The sequence below is a fragment of the Nicotiana tomentosiformis genome, chromosome 12 (assembly GCF_000390325.3).
Source record: "Nicotiana tomentosiformis chromosome 12, ASM39032v3, whole genome shotgun sequence".
Taxonomy (NCBI): Eukaryota; Viridiplantae; Streptophyta; class Magnoliopsida; order Solanales; family Solanaceae; genus Nicotiana; species Nicotiana tomentosiformis.
In genome coordinates, this window is record NC_090823.1 from 68796582 (window position 1) to 68814510 (window position 17929).

General features: G+C 40.9%; 1 protein-coding gene across 1 annotated transcript; it reads left to right on the forward strand.

The window, feature by feature from the left end:
* The first annotated feature begins 605 nt into the window (after window positions 1–605).
* Window positions 606–1801, forward strand: LOC104111970 (arabinogalactan O-methyltransferase 1). Its single transcript, XM_009621791.4, has one exon. It carries the CDS (start codon window positions 849–851, stop codon window positions 1707–1709), a length of 861 nt encoding a protein of 286 aa, XP_009620086.1. The 5' UTR covers window positions 606–848; the 3' UTR covers window positions 1710–1801.
* The last annotated feature ends 16128 nt before the right edge of the window (window positions 1802–17929 follow it).

The window sequence follows — 17929 nt, forward strand, 5'->3', positions numbered from 1 at the left end:
TAATTTAATAACTCCTTGACAAAATCGTGTGATTCTCTCGATATAGTTAATTTTCGTTTTCGTCGAAGATAAGGAGCTATTTGATGAATAATTAGGTTCGACCTATGGAATAATAATTTAATTCTTTAATTTGATCGTGCCACTAGAAAATGTTTATGTAACATGTAAGCTGTGTTGTTGCACAGCCATCCCCCTCCTACTCTGTTGCCTTAATTAAAAAATAGTCCATTTTAAAGTTATTCCTACTCATTTTCCCCCGATATTTCATCATTTTCCAATATCATTAAGTATTCGCCTATGTCAGATTAACAGATCTGAGCTTCATTAATTGACCATTAAAACATAAGCTTAATATTCCCTCCATCCCAATTTATGTGGCATTGTTAGGCTTTTGAGAGTCAAATTAGTTTCTTTGAACGTAATTTTTAATATATTTTTAATATTTTGAACATTAATTATTGTGACTTATAATACTTTTTAGATAGTTTTCAAATATATAATTTTTATTTTTAAAATTTTAAAGATTATATATATAATTTACGGTTAAAATCAAAAATTTGACTGGCGAAATTCAAACAGTGCCACATAAACTGAGACGAAAAGAATATATAATTAGGCCCTATATAAATATTGTTGGAAACAAAAATAATGGATGCTAATATTTGCTGCAATACGAATATCTATATATCCATGACTAATCACGTCGACAACGTGCATGGCAGTACTCTCATGAAAAATTCTTATAAAAGCCTTTAATTTTATCTTCCCTAGACAAACAAGTTTCATACTTCACATCACACCTTCTTCGTCGGAATAGCAATTTCATCCAAATCCATCCTTCAAAAAACATGCAAAAACAGTGTCATAGTCATTTCAAGCCAGAGAAATCATGGTGCCTCGTTATAGCATTAGTAGGTTTAATAGGAGGTGCACTTTTCATTTCCATGTTTTTCAAAACGTCAGAAAATTCCTTCCTCTGCAATAATCAAGCTCCAAATATGGGGAAATTTCTCGATAAAGGCAAGAGCTCGAATCCGCAGCAACTCCAGCTCGATGCCATTTTACACTACGCCACATCGCGAGTGATACCTCAACAAACAATCGACGAAATCAGGGTATCTTTCGACGTTCTCAAAAATAAAACTCCATGTCATTTCCTTGTATTTGGTCTAGGGCATGATTCTCTAATGTGGGCATCGTTTAATTCCCGTGGCAACACATTGTTCCTAGAGGAAGATCCAAAATGGGTCGAAACCATACTAAAAGATGCCCCGTTCCTTCACGCTGACACCGTGAAATATCGGACAATGTTATCGGAGGCAGAGGAGCTAGTAGAACATTACCATAAAGAACCAGATTGTTCAGCGAGAAAATCATTCTTACGTGGCAATCATCGCTGTAAATTAGCGTTAGACATGTTATCAGATGAAGTTTATAATAAGGAATGGGATGTGATTATGATAGATGCTCCAAGAGGGTATTTTGCAGAAGCGCCAGGAAGAATGGCAGCTATTTATTCGGCAGCTGTTATGGCGAGAAACAGGAAAGGAAATGGTGTCACACATGTCTACTTACATGATGTGGATCGTAAGGTTGAGAAGATTTATGCTGAGCTTTTCTTGTGTAGGAAATATTTGGTCAAAGGTGTAGGAAGGATTTGGCATTTTGAGATTCCTCCTGCTTCTAATGCGGGCAATAATTTTTGCTAGAGATCAATGTGCTATCTTGCAGTTTGCTTTAATTTCTTTACATTTTGAATGTAATTTATATTCCCTTTTGAATAATCGCATTAAACTTTCAATTTTCTTTGTTTACATCGACTAGGACTATTTATCACTATATCATTAATAAAATTTATATATGGTCAAAACCGTTTTCGACCTTCGTATGATTGGTCGAGATGGGAACTTAATGTACCGAAGAGCGTCGTCATAATATCGAGATGAGGTCTGAAGCCAGATTACCAAGCTTCGAGTTTCAGGGACCGATCAATACCGAGCTCGAAGTTATTACCAGGTTCGAGTCCAAATCGAACTCTGATACGAAGCAGTGTTATCGAGCTTAAGAGCCAGAAACCGATCAATACCGAGCCCGAATCAATATTGGGCCCCGAATCAATATCTAGCTTGAGTCAATATCGATCTCTAAATTTGGAGATCGATTAATATCAAGTCCAATCAAGATCGAGCTCATAGACAAGAGCCGTTACAACCGTACTAAGGGAAAGAATCTCGGCGGGAATTAAGAAAAAACTGATTTATCATGGGTTCCCCACTATGTATTTTTAATTATATCTAATGTAGGATCCCTCCACTATAAGAGGGATGGCTATATTTCTGTAAAGAGGATCAAGTTTTAGATATATTGTAACTCAGGTATCATACACTCCCATATTGAAGAATTATCTTTTTTTAGTTTCATACATTGATTCATCTTGCTTAATCCATAAATCATCCTCTTTACAACTTTGCTTATTTTTCATCATTTACAGTCAATATTCGATATTTCTATTTACTCTTATGATTTGTGTCAAGTTATGCCACATACCCTTAGAACTACGTACAAATTCAACTCTATCCATTTTTCGGGTAAACAGTTTGGCGCCTACCGTGGGGCTAAGGATAATAGTGATTATTTGATACGAATCTGCAAAAACACACCATTTTATGCTTATTTTCGGAAATATCTTTGATTTCGGATTAGCAACGACGAGCTCTCAATTAAATGGCCTTACCTATCGACAACGAAGCTGGCCTTCAAGGTGAGAACAACAACTTGACGCCCAGGGCCGAAAGGCCACTTGTCGACACAGTTGGAGCTCGAGTCGAAGTACCATTAGACGTTAATTCGCATATGGCCATTGAGACAAACCAACGTTCTGAACCTGAAAATAGCATTCATGGCGGTACTCGATCCGCAGCTCGAGACACCCATAACGTTGAGGAAAACAGAATCAGCTTGCGTATGATTTTCGAAATGTTGCAAGCTCAACAAGTAGCGAGAGCTCAGTTGCAGAGTCAAACCCAGATACCGAGTAGGCCGGAGCCCAGTTCACCCTGAGAAGTCACCCACAGAACTGAGCCAGCTATAGTAAGGTCAAATGAGCAAGAATCGAGGACTAATCCTGAAATTACTAAGATGTTCAAAGAACTGACCAAACGAATAGAGTCAGGAGAAAGGAGGATCGAGGCAAACGATAAAAAAGTGGAAACATATAACTCTAGGGTCGATCAGATCCCTGGGGCACCACCTTTGTTGAAAGGGTTGGATTCTAAAAAATTCATGCAAAAGCCTTTTCCCCCGAGTGCGGCTCCTAAACCGATCCCAAAGAAGTTTCGCATGCCCGAGATTCCTAAATATAATGGAATGACCGATCCCAACGAACATGTCACCTCTTACACATATGCCATCAAAGGGAACAATCTAGAGGACGATGAGATCGAATTTGTATTATTGAAAAAATTTGGTGAAACCCTGACAAAGGGAGCAATGATATGGTATCATAATTTACCGTCTAACTCTATCGATTCTTTTGCTATGCTTCCAGATTCTTTCGTAAAAGCACACGTCGGGGCCATAAAGGTTGAGACCAGGAAGTCGGACCTATTCAAGGTAAGACAAAAGGATAACGAGATGCTAAGAGAATTCGTATCTCGTTTCCAAATGGAACGAATGGATCTACCACCAGTCACAGTCGATTGGGCTGTTCAAGCTTTCACTCAAGGTCTAAATGAATGAAGCTCGATGACTTCACGACATCTGAAGCATAACCTGATCGAGTAACCAGCTATTACTTGGGCCGGTGTTCACAATCGATATCTGTAACACCCCGAAAAATTTCGAAGTACTTAAGTGTAAAACCCGATAAAATTTGCAAAGAAAATAATATTTCATGGTGCCGGACTAGGCTTACGTGTTGTATAGAAAAAGTATCCTTATTTGTTTGAATGACCATGTATTTATAAAGTTGTGATCTAGAAAAATTATAAGACTTACTTTCTATGAATTATGTATTATTTGTACATTTGATGTTGAGGGTGTTCCGTTCTGGAAATATATTGCTTACGAGGTCACAGTTGGTGTTGTTTAGTATTATGTTACGTCGTTGGATTATGTATATGCTGTTAGGATGTGTTTCTGGGGCTCTCTGACAGGTGGATAGGCCAAATTACAAAGGAAACTATGGCGAAATGTTTGGAAATTTAGGGAGTTAGTCAAATTTGGGACTGCTAGTTTGTGGTATAAAACAAACTAAGTTGCATAAGATGCTAATGACGGATTTTTACCCTCATTCGAGTACGAATGATCATAAGTGGGGGAAAATGTAACACCCCAAAAATTTTTGAAATACTTAAGTGTAAAACCTGATAAAATTTGCAAAGAAAATAATATTTCATGGTGCCGGACTAGGCTTACGTGTTGGGTTGAACAATGTACCGGAAAGTAAAAGAAATTTTTTTGGCGGAAAAGCGCATTTATGCGATCGCATAATCACTCTGCGGGCCGCATAATGGCCGCAGAAGTGAGCAGGAGAGGGCCAAATCTGGCAGCAGCTATGCGGTCGACTATGCGACCGCATAACTGTTATGCGGTGCATTATGCGACCGTATAACAGTTATGCGAACCACATAGTGACCGCATACACAGACAAATTTTTGATTAATTTGTCAGCAATTATGCGACTGATATGCGGTCCGCATAACCACTATAAGACCGCAGAACCGTTCTGGAGCTCCATTTTTGGGTTTTTAAAACTCGACCCTATTTCGTTAAATACACTCTTTGGGTCATTTTTGAGCTACAACCTGATATTTTAGAGTGAGAGAGAGTGTCGTAGAGTGAGAAGGTGTTCTTCAATAATTGTTCTTCAATTCTTGCCCATGTTTTTAGAAGATTAAGAAGGGAAACTCACTAGGGATTCATCCTAGAGGTAAGATTCTACACCCTAACCCTCACTTTCGAATTTTATGTAGAAATGGATAACTAGCAAGATAATTTCTGGGCAGGAGGGTTGTTTATTTACATGCATGTGCTATAAAAGGGTGTAGGAAGATTGTTGAGCTAAAAATGGTAAAGATTGGGTTGTGGGATGATGGAATTCTCCATAAAAGGACCTTGGAACCTTAATGCACACTTAGTGTTTGATAAAATGCTCAAATGAGCTAGGACCATGATCATCTTCCTAATTTTAATTCAATTTGTTATATTTCTACAATAGATTGAAGTTGCTAAGAATTCTGGAATATTTTAGAGTTTAAGGAAGCTCAATTGAGATATGTTGGCTAAACGCTTCTCTTAGAATTGAATCCCTCTATATTCATGTAAATGATGTAAGTCCCGAGTGATTCATTGTGAAACTGGCTATTCCGAGTAAGATTGGGTTGAAAGATATATGTTCAACAAGCATCCCAAATGCTTTATTCATATTATGTTACCAATTGAGGATGTGTTAAAATATGAGATGTGCATTAATAATGTTTCGACTTTAAGTCAAGTTCAAATGAAGGCTATTATGCTAATTTTTTTGAAATATCTCTATGTGCCTTAGACTCTAAATTGCTCACATGTGTACTACACACCTTGATTTGAATTGTATTTGTTGTTGATGATGATAATGATATTTGAAATTGATAAGGTGAGCATGAAATACTGAATATGGCCAACGTGTCAAGAATGATCTTATAATTATGGCCATTAGTGCCAATGAAATGAAAAGATGTGAAAGTAATATGAAATGCGATGATTGTTATAAAAAGGTTGATGTCTCAAATAAGACAGCCTAGCCGATAGGGTCGTGATCGGACACCATGCCGCACACATGGTAGTGATTGTGCTGGAAATTGTGGTTGATGTCCCTAATGGATAGCCTAGCCGATCGGGTCGTGATCGGACTCCGTATTAAAGACAGTGGTATTGTTATTGAGAGTAATTGTGATTGATGTCTCTAATGAGATAGCCTAGCCGATCGGGTCATGATCAGACTCCGTGCTGAGAGTACAGTGGTATTGGTATGGGGAATAATGGTATTGTGAATAATGGTATACCGATACTAAAAATCTCCCAATGTCAGATATGGAAATTAATTTGAACAGTGTCTTGATCCTAAATTGAGGTTTGATGTTGATTAAAGCTTCCTTTGATATTATGATAATTTTGTTTGTATTATTTGACATACTAGTGCTATTCGACAATACTAACGTCCTTTTTGCCGGGGGCGCTGCATCTTTCAATGGATGCAGGTGGTTCCACAGCAGGAGATATTGGTCAGTGATAGCAATGCACCTTCTTCCCAGCTGACTTGGTGAGCCCCACATCATTCTGAGGTCATGAATATTTTGTACTTTGTGTATTCTGTTTGAGGTATAGCCGGGGCCTTATTGCTGGCATTATCATTGTACTCTTCTTTATCTATAGAGGCTTCATAGACATAGTGTGGGTTTTGTATTGGTGCTGGGAGAGACAAACTATGCTATGTTGTGGTTGTATTACTTGTCCATTTGAGACTTTAAAAATGGTGAAACTTATGGTAAGAAATTGGTAATTGCATACATGACCATTTTATTGTTTAATAAAGGAAAAATATATATTTTCTTTATTCATGAATGAGTTTGGGTAGAAGGAATCTAACAGGCTTGCTCGGTCGGGTTCACTCGGTTGAGCGCCAGTCGCGCTCCTCGTTTTTTGGGCGTGACAAACTTGGTATCAGAGTCTAAGGTTTTAAAGTGTCCTAGGATGTCTCGGAGCCATGTCTAGTAGAGTCCTTATTATCGGTGTGTTGTTGACCACATCTATAAGTAGGATGCTACATGGGAATTTAGGAATAATACCCTTCTTTCATGTTGTTGATCGTGCGATAAAGCTGGTTGTAAGATTGTTCCTCCTTTAACTCCTGAGTTGCTCTAATTTTTAGTACATGGCACCTAAGAAGAAGGGAGGAACTGGCTAAAGAGCCAATGTCACCCTAGGAGTGACAGTTGATCGTATAATTGATGATGCGTGTGAGCACCCGAGGAGTGAGAATATTCCTCAAGTTACTACACTGCATGACTCTACTACAACTGATCAGACCGCACCTGTCCCTATACCTACTAAAGGTGCAACAGTTCCTTCAACTGATATACTAGTTCCACCTCCAGTTCCAGCTTCCGATTCTGGTGTTTCTGATGTTGATCTTAGGGGAGCCATACAAATATTGGCTCAAATAGTGGCTTCCCAGACCCAGAGGTCAAATGTTGCACCCACTTCTTCCAGTCAGCCAGGGGATTCTACTGGTTCCAGTGTGAACAGGTTTCTTCAGTTGGATCCTCCAATGTTCATGGGTACTAACCTAGAGGAAGATGCTCAGGATTTTATTGATGCGATGCATAAGACTCTCGGAGTTATGCGTGCTACTAAGACAGAGGCAGTGGAATTGGCCTCCTACCACCTGAAGGAGGTGGCATATTCTTGGTTTGAATTATGGGAGGAGTCCCATGAAGAAGGGAGCTCTCCGGCGAGGTGGGGTGAGTTTGCCGATGCCTTCATTGATCATTTCTTGCCTGCCGAGACTAAGGCAGCTCGTGCTGCTGAGTTTGAGAACTTGAGGCAAGGTAGCCTGAGTGTGTGGGATTACCGTATGAGATTCGCATACCTGTCTAAGTATGCTATTTATATGCTGCCCACTATGGAGGCTAGAGTGCGCCGATTTGTACATGGCCTTAGTCCCTTGGTAATTAATGAGGCTGCTACAACTGCCTTGAATTCTGATATGAACTATAAAAAGATGGTGGCATTCGCTCAAGCCACAGAGATCCGCAAATTAAGGAATAGAATGGAACGAGAGGGTAGTAATAAAGCCTGGTCTACGGGCAACTTTGGTGGTTCTTCAGGTGGTGGCAAGTCAACATTCAGAGGAGGGTCGTCAGGGCCATCACAGTCCTTTGCTCAGTCTTCGGCTAGTGCATCGCCATCAGGGCCTAGTCAGCAGCAGCTGTGGAGCCGTTTCAGGCCCATTCAGGGCAACCGGGGCTCATATCAACAGGGTCGTAATGGTGGTAGATTCCAGCAGCAGAGGAGGCCCCCATGTCCTCGTTGTGGGAAGATGCACCTAGAAATATGCTACATGGACTTACCCATATGCTACGGATGCGGATTGAGGGGTCACATTTAGAGGGATTGTCGTTCGTCCCGCCAGGGTGCGGGCAGGGGCATGGCACAGCCAACCAATTCTGTAGCTACTACATCCGTAGCACCTCCTCCAGCTCGAGGCACTCCAACACCCGCAGGGCGTGGTACAGCTAGGGGTGGAGCACAGAGTTCGGGAGGATCCGGCCGTTTCTATGCTATGAGGGGTTGCCAAAATTCAGAGGCTTCTCCAGATATTGTCATAGGTATATTGACTGTCCAATCTCATGATGTATGTGCTCTTATTGATCCCGGTTCCACTTTGTCATATGTCACACCTTATGTTTCTATGGAATTTGGGATAGAACCAGAACAACTTTATGAGTCATTCTCCGTATCTACTCCGGTTGGTGAGTCTATTTTGGCCGCGCGGGTTTATACAGATTGTGTTGTCACGTTGCATGGTCGGAACACCGTGGCCGATCTTATTGAATTGAGAATGGTCAATTTTGATGTGATAATGGGGATGGATTGGCTTTATTCATGTTTTCCCAAGCTTGATTGCCGAACCAGGACTGTTAGGTTCGAATTTCCAAATGAGCCAGTTATTGAGTGGAATGGTTATGATGTAGTGATGAAGGGTAGGTTTATTTTTTACCTTAAGGCCACAAAGATGATCAACAAGGGATGTATTTACCATTTGGTCCAGGTTACGGACACCGATGCTGAAGCACCTACACTTGAGTCCGTGCCTGTTGTGAATGAATTTTCGAGAGTCTTTCCGGATGAACTCCCTGGGATCCCACCAGACAGGGAGATTGATTTTGGGATTGATGTGATGCCAGACACACATCCTATATCTATTCCACCCTACAGAATGGCACCGACAGAATTAAAGTAGCTAAAGGAACAATTAAGAGATTTGTTAGAAAAGGGTTTCATCCGGCCGAGTGTGTCACCTTGGGGCGCACCGGTCCTTTTTGTAAGAAAAACATATGTGTCACTGAGAATGTGTATTGACTATCGGCAGCTTAGTAAGGTAACAATAAAAAATAAGTACCCACTGCCAAGGATAGATGACTTGTTTGACCAATTGCAAGGTGCTAGGTACTTCTCCAAAATTGATTTAAGATCCGGGTATCACCAATTGAAGATCAGGGAGCGGGATATTCCGAAAACAAATTTTAGGACCCGGTGTGGGCATTTTGAATTTTTGGTGATGTCTTTTGAGCTAAAATATGCCCCAGCAGCCTTCATGGATCTTATGAATCGCGTTTTAAAGCCATTCCTCGACTCCTTTGTGATAGTGTTCATTGACGATATTCTTGTATATTCACGAAGTCAGGAGGACTATGCTGACCATCTTAGGGTAGTTCTGCAAACCCTGTATCAGCACAAATTATATGCAAAGTTTTCAAAATGTGAATTTTGGCTCGAGTCGGTCATATTCTTGGGTCATGTTGTCTCTAATGAAGGAATTAAGGCTGATCCTCAGAAAATTGTAACTGTGAAGAATTGGCCGAGGCCTACAACTCCAACAGAGATTCGCAGTTTCTTAGGCTTAGCTGGATATTACAGAAAGTTCATGGAGGGGTTTTCTACTCTTGCTTCTCCATTGACTAAATTGACGCAGAAGGTAATTAAGTTTCAATGGTCAGATGCTTGTGAAAAGAGTTTCTAGGAATTGAAAGCAAGATTGACTACGACACCGGTGTTGACTCTACTAGAGGGTATAGATGGATTTGTGGTATATTGTGATACTTCAAGAATCGGGCTTGGGTGTGTATTAATGCAACATGGGAAGGTGATAGCTTATGCTTCTAGGCAACTCAAGAATCATGAAAAGATTTATCCAACACATGATTTAGAACTTGCAGCAGTGGTATTTGCATTGAAAATTTGGCGTCATTATTTATATGGGGTCCATGTGGATATATTCACGGACCATAAGAGCCTTCAATATATTTTCAAATAAAAGGAATTGAATCTGAGGCTGAGAAGATGGCTTGAATTACTCAAGGATTATGACATTGATATTTTATACCATCTGGGGAAAGCTAATGTTGTGGCAGATGCTCTTAGCCTAAAATCTATGGGTAGTTTAGCACACTTGGAGGCATACCAAAGGCCATTGGCCAAGGAAGTTCATCGATTGGCTAGTTTGGGAGTTCGTCTTACGGACTCTAGTGAAGGAGGGGTAATTGTGAAGAATAGGGCTGAATCATCGCTTGTTGTGGAAGTCAAAGAGAAGCAATACAACGATCCATTGTTGGTGCAATTGAAAGAGGGAATTCATAAACATAAGACCATGGCCTTTTCTCTTGGCATGGATGATGGTACACTAAGGTACTAAGGGCGACTATGTGTTCCAAATGCTCCGTGAAAGAATTTTGACTGAAGCTCACACTTCTAGATATTCCGTGCACCCAGGTTCTACAAAAATGTATCATGATCTTAAGGAAGTCTATTGGTCGAATGATATGAAGAGGAATATGGCAGACTTTGTGGCAAGATGTACGAATTGTCAGCAAGTGAAGGCCGAACACCAAAGGCCCGGTGGGTTGGCATAGAACATAGAAATTCCAATGTGAAAATGGGAAATGATTAATATGGACTTTGTGGTAGGATTACCGTGCACTCCGCGCAAGTTTGACTCAATTTGGGTGATTGTGGATTGACTCACGAAGTCAACACACTTTTTGCCGGTTAAGTCTACCAACACAACGGAGCAGTATGCTCAGTTGTATATCAAAGAAATAGTCAGGTTGCATGGCACCCCAGTTTCCATCATTTCTGATCGGGGAGCACAGTTCACTGCTAATTTTTGGAAGAAATTTTAGCAAGGTTTGGGTACTTAGGTGAATATTAGTACAACCTTTCACACGTAGACTAACGGGCATGTAGAGCGGACTATTCAAAAGCTTGAGGATATGTTGCGTGCTTGTGTGCTAGACTTCAAAGGTAGCTGGGATGATCATTTACCACTTATAGAATTTGCATACAATAATAGCTATCATGCTAGCATTCAGATGCACCGTTCGAGGCTTTATATGGCAGGAGATGTAGATCTCCTATTAGGTTGTTTGAAATTGGGGAAGCAGAGTTGATAGGGCTAGACCTCGTTCATCAGGCTATGGAAAAAGTTAAAATCATTAAGGAGCGGTTGAAGACTGCTAAGAGTCGTCAGAAATCTTATTCGGATGTTCATCGTAGGGATTTGGAGTTCAAAGAAGATGATTGGGTATTCGTTAAAGTTTCCCCCATGAAGGGTGAAATGCGATTTGGTAAGAAAGGAAAATTGGGTCCGAGGTATGTCGGACAGTACAAAATCACTCAGAGGATCGGCGAGGTGGCGTACAAGCTTGAGCTACAACCTGAGATGTCATTAGTACACCCGGTGTTTCATGTGTCTATGTTGAAGAAAGTAGTTGGAGATCTGACACTCATTTTCCGGTTGAGACTATTGAGGTAAATGAGAAATTGACTTACGAAGAGATTTCGGTTTCAATTATTGATCGCCAAGTCCGAAAATTGATAAATAAAGAAATTACCTCCGTGAAAGTATTGTGGGGAAACCAACAGGTTGAAGAGGCTACTTGGGAGGCCGAGGAAGAAATGAAGAAAAAGTATCCGTATTTGCTTGAATGACCATGTATTTATAAAGTTGTGCTCTAGGAAAATTATAAGACTTACTTTCTATGAATTATGTATTATTTGTAAATTTGATGTTGAGGATGTTCCATTCTGGAAATATATTGCTCATGAAGCCACATTTGGTATTGTTTAGTATTATGTTACGTCGTTGGATTATGTATATGCTGTTAGGATGTGTTTCTGGGGCTCTCTGACAGGTGGATAGGAAAAATTACAAAGGAAACTCTGGCGAAATGTTTGGAAATTTAGGGAGTTAGTCAAATTTAGGGCTGCAAGTTTGTTGTATAAAACAAACTAAGTTGCATAAGATGCTAATGATGTATTTTTAGCCTCATTCGAGGACGAATGATCCTAAGCGGGGGAGAATGTAACACCCCGAAAAATTTTGAAGTACTTAAATGTAAAACTCGGTAAAATTTGCAAAGAAAATAATGTTTCATGGTGCCGGACTAGACTTACGTGTTGGGTTGAGCAATGTACCGGAAAACAAAGGAAACTTTTTTGGCGGAAAAGCGCGTTTATACGGTCCATTATGCGACCGCATAATCACTCTGCGGGCCGCATAATGGCCGCAGAAGTGAGCAGGAGAGGGCCAAATCTGGCAGCAGCTATGCGGTTGACTATGCGATCGCATAACTGTTATGCGGTGCATTATGCGACCGCATAACAGTTATGCGGACCGCATAGTGACCGTATAACTGTTATGCGGTGCATTATGCGACCGTATAACAGTTATGTGGACCGCATATATAGATATATTTTTGATCAATTTGTCAGCAATTATGCCACCGATATGCGGTCGCATATGCGACCGCAGAACCGTTTCAGAGCTCCATTTTTGAGTTTTTAAAACCTGACCCTATTTCGTTAAATACACACTTTGGGTCATTTTTGAGCTACAATCTGATATTTTAGAGTGAGAGAGATTGCCCTAGAGTGAGAAGGTGTTCTTCAATAATTGTTCGTCAATTCTTGCCCAAGTTTTGGAAGATTAAGAAGGGAAATTCACTAGGTCTTCATCCTAGAGGTAAGATTCTACACCCTAACCCTCACTTTTGAATTTTATGTAGAAATGGATAACTAGCAAGATAATTTCTGGGCAGGAGGGTTGTTTATTTACATGCATGTGTTATAAAAGGGTGTAGGAAGATTATTGAGCTAAAAATGGTAAAGATTGAGTTGTGGGATGATGGAATTCTCCATAAAAGGACCTTGGAACCTTAATGCACACTTACTATTTGATAAAATGCTCAAATGAGCTAGGACCATGATCATCTTTCTAATTTTGATTCAATTTGTTATATTTCTACAATAGATTGTAGTTTCTATGAATTCCGGAACATTTTAGAGTTTAAGGAAGCTCAATTGAGGTATGTTGGCTAAACTCTCTATTAGAATTGAATCCCACGATATTCATGTAAATGATGTAAGTCCCGAGTGATTCATTATGAAACTGGTTATTCCGAGTAAGATTGGGTTGAAAGATATATGTTCAACAAGCATCCCAAATGCTTTATTCATGTTATGTTACCAATTGAGGATGTGTTAAAATATGGGCTGTGCATTAATAATGTTTCGACTTTAAGTCAAGTTCAAATAAAGGCTATTATGTCAAATTTTGTGAAATATCTCTATGTGCCTTAGACTCTAAATTGCTCACATGTGTACTACACACCTTGATTTGAATTGTATTTGTTGTTGATGATGATAATGATATTTGAAATTGATAAGGAGAGCATGAAATACTGAATATGGCCAACGTGCCAAGAATGATCTTATAATTATGGCCATTAGTGCCAATGAAATGAAAAGATGTGAAAGTAATATGAAATGCGATGATTGTTATAAAAAGGTTGATGTCTCAAATAAGACAGCCTAGCCAGTCAGGTCATGATCGGACACCATGCCGCACATATGGTGGTGATTGTGCTGGAAATTATAATTGAAATGGTAATTGTGGTTGATGTCCCTAATGCATAGCCTAGCCAATCGGGTTGTGATCGGACTCCGTGTTAAAGACGGTGGTATTGTTATTGAGAGTAATTGTGATTGATGTCTCTAATGAGATAGCCTAGCCGATCAGGTGATGATCGGACTCCGTGCTGAGAGTATGGTGGTATTGGTATGGGGGAATAATGGTATTGTGAATAATGGTATACCGATACTAAAAATCTCCCAATGTCAGATATGGAAATTAATTTGAACAGTGTCTTGATCCTAAATTGAGGTTTGATGTAGATTAAAGCTTCCTTTGATATTATGATAACTTTGTTTGTATTATTTGTCATTCTATTGAGAGAGTGTTTAGTTATACATACTAGTGCTATTCAACAGTAATAACGTTCCTTTTACCGGGGGCGCTGCATCTTTCAATAGATGCAGGTGGTTCCACAGCAGGAGATATTGGTCAGTGATAGCAGTGCACCTTCTTCCCAGCTGACTTGATGAGCCCCACATCATTCCGGGGTCATGAATCTTTTGTACTTTGTGTATTCTGTTTGAGGTATAGCCGGAGCCTTGTTGCCGGCATTATCATTGTACTCTTCTTTATCTATAGAGGCTCCGTAGACATAATGTTGTTTTTGTATTGGTGCTGGGAGAGACAAACTATGCTATGTTGTGGTTGTATTACTTATCCATTTGAGACTTTAAAAATGGTGAAACTTATGGTAAGAAATTGGTAATTGCAGACATGACCACTTTATTGTTTAATAAAGGAAAACATATATTCTCTTTATTCATGAATGAGTTTGGGTAGATGGAATCTAACAGGCTTGCTCGGTCAGGTTCACTCGGTTGAGTACCGGTCGCGCTCCTCGATTTTGGGGCGTGACAATATCACTCCAAAATAAGAGTCGAAGACAACCAGTTGGGCTCTAGATCCGTTATTAAAAGGGCTACCAACCGAGAACAAAGGTTGATCAGAGACCGATACTGGCCGTATAATGGAAATCCTACAAACTCGGTGTAATAAACGGCAATCAACTACCACGCAAATTGGAACGTGCCACGCCTAAAACGATACTACTGCTAAGGTATGGTCCTCCCCTGTTCAATTATATTTCGAAACTAACCCTTGCAGGTGTTCAACCAAAGACAGGGATGGATTATTCAACTCGAAGCCTTTAGGCCAGAAAGCACGCGTTGCACTCTTTTTTCTTTAGACCGATTTTTGTCCCAAATGGGTTTTTCAGAAAGGTTTTTTAATGAGGCAACCATTGATTGTGCTAACTCAAAACAATTTAATAGTATCCGAGGCCTCATTACAATCAACCTCGAATACCAGGGGCATTGTCATCAACTATACCATTCGATGATTATCAAGCTCAGTAAAAAGTAAGTTACTTCGTTACTTCATGGCGACAGGGTCTCGACAGGAAAAATTGTAAGGGCCAAATGGTCAAACGAGCCATGCCCATATAGTTGGCCCGAGCCCTGGCACAAAACACGAACACATGTATAATAACTTATAAAGAAAAATTTCTTCTTTACCATTATCTTATATCCAAGAAAAGATTTCTCTATTTCAAGATCTATCATGCAAACTGGCTTAAGGGCCGACCATTACCCCATAAATCGGGGACTATCTACGAAGCCCAAGGGCTACCCTATTTCGAGTTCGAGCAACACTCACTCGACTATAAAGCCCAAGGGCTATACCGACTCGAGTTCGAGCAACCATTCTCACTCGGGGACTATCTACTAAGCCTACGGGCTACTCTTATTTCGAGTTCGAGCAATCACTCACTCGACCATTAAGCCTATGGGCTACATTACTTCGAGTTCGAATCACTCACTCTACTAATAAGCCTATGGGCTACATCACTTCGAGTTCGAGCAAGCACTCACTCGACTACTAAGCCTACGGGCTACTCTTATTTCGAGTTCAAACAATCACTCACTCGACCATTAAGCCTACGGGCTACATTACTTCGAGTTCAAATCACTCACTCGACTAATAAGGCCTACGGGCTACATCACTTCGAGTTCGAGCAATCATCCACTCGACTACTAAGCTTACGTGATACTCTAATTTTGAGTTCGAGCAATCACTCACTCAACCATTAAGCCTACAGGCTACTCTTATTTCGAGTTCAAATCACTCACTCGACTAATAAGCCTACGGGCTACATCACTTCGAGTTCGAGCAAGCACTCACTCGGCTACTAAGCCTACGGGATACTCTTATTTCTAGTTCGAGCAATAACTCACTCGACCATTAAGCCTATGGGCTACCTTTCTTCTAGTTCGAGCAAAGCACTCACTAGACTATCAAGCCTACGAGCTATATTTCTTCGAGTTCGACCAAAGCAATCATTCGACCTCTAAGCCTACGGGCTATATTACTTTGAGTTCGAGCAATCACTCACTCGACCTCTAAGCCTACGGGCTATATTACTTCATGTTTGAGGAATCACTCGCTCGACCTCTAAGCTTACGGGCTATATTACTTCGAGTTCGAGCAATCACTCACTCGACCTCTAAGCCTACGGGCTATATTACTTCATGTTCAAGGAATCACTCACTCGACCTCTAAGCCTACGGGCTATATTACTTCGAGTTCGAGCAATCACTCACTCGACCACTAAGCCTACGGGCTATATTACTTCGAGTTCGAGCAATCACTCACTCAAACTCTAAGCCTACGAGCTATATTAATTCGAGTTCAAGTAATCACTCACTCGACTACTAAGCCTACGGGCTACCTTATTTCAAGTTCGAGCAAGCAATTACTCGGTTATAAAGGCTACAAGGTCCAAATTTGATCAAATTGCCTAAAGCCTTATGAAAACCTTCATAAGGCATGAATGAAACAAAATCTTCACAAGGAAAATAGTAAAACATAGGAAAGTCGGGAAAAGAAAAGATCTTTATATATATATACAAGAGTGTTTACAACGTCCGAACAGGAACCTACACAAAAAACCAAAATGGAAACTAAGGGCTAAGTCTCTTGGTTATCTCCGGGGGCGGTCTCTTCTCCATCAGGCTCCTCCCCGCTCGGACCCACTCTTGCTCCCATCATCACCATCATCATCATCATCATCATCATCATCATCATCATCATCGGAAGCCAAGGCTTCAGCATCGGCTTCGAGCTCTTTAGCCCTTTTTATCTCTTCGATGAGATCGAAACCTCGAGCATGGATCTCCTCGAGGGTCTCCCTCCGAGATTGTCATTTAGCAAGTTCAGCAACCCAATGTGCTCGAGTTCTAGCGGTCTCGGCTGCTTCTCTTTCCTGTACCTGAGCAACATCAACATCGGCATGATAGATGGCCACGAATGCATCCGCATTAGCCTTTGCTTTTTCGGCGTCAGATTTGGCCTCGGCAAGTTCGGAGGCCAACCAAGCCTCGAGCTCCTCTATTTTTCTTGCTTGAACCAAGCTCTTCTCCTTCATACCTTGAAGCTAGTTTTCGGCCGATGATAATTGGGCTCGAGCAGTTTCTTTTTCTGCGGCGAGACGGTCCATACCATCTTTCCATCCCAAGGCCTCCGCTTTTATCATATCGACCTCTTCATGAAGCTTCCCAATCACCTCAAGCTTTTACTGTATCTGTGAGATCAAAATATTAGCTACCTTTCCAGGATCGAGCCCATGGGTTTTTAAGATTAAAATTACCTGCTCGGTTAGGTCGGCCTGGTCTTGATGATCCTGGCCAACTCAGCTCGGAGGTCCTTGATTTCTTCTTCCCTTTTCCCAAAGAGGAGTCTAAGGGCGTTCCTCTCCTCCGTGACCCGTCGAAGGTCAGCTTCGTACCGATGCAGCTCAGCTCGAGACCGAGAACATGCTTCTCGATGAACCGTTGTGGCCTACGAAGAAAGAAGAAAAGAAGTTAGAAAAGAATATCAAAAGTGGTATCAAAGAAGGGAGTTAGAGCTTACCCGATTCAGAGCTTGTTGCACTTCACAGAAAAGGCCCGACAAATCACTAGGACCAGCAATATCCTCGACACCAGTAAACAAATCACAGAAGGGGTACTCCCCTTCATGAGACTGGTTTATCTCGAGGGCCCCTAAAGTTTGGGCTTCCCGAATCGCCCCTTTGGAAAAAGCAGGGAGAACGGGTGAGTCTCCGATCACTATTTCCCCAAGTGACTCGCTTGCGGAAATCTCCTCAGTTCAAAGAGGTTCAGGACCGGCCCTTTCAGATATACCCACCATTAGACT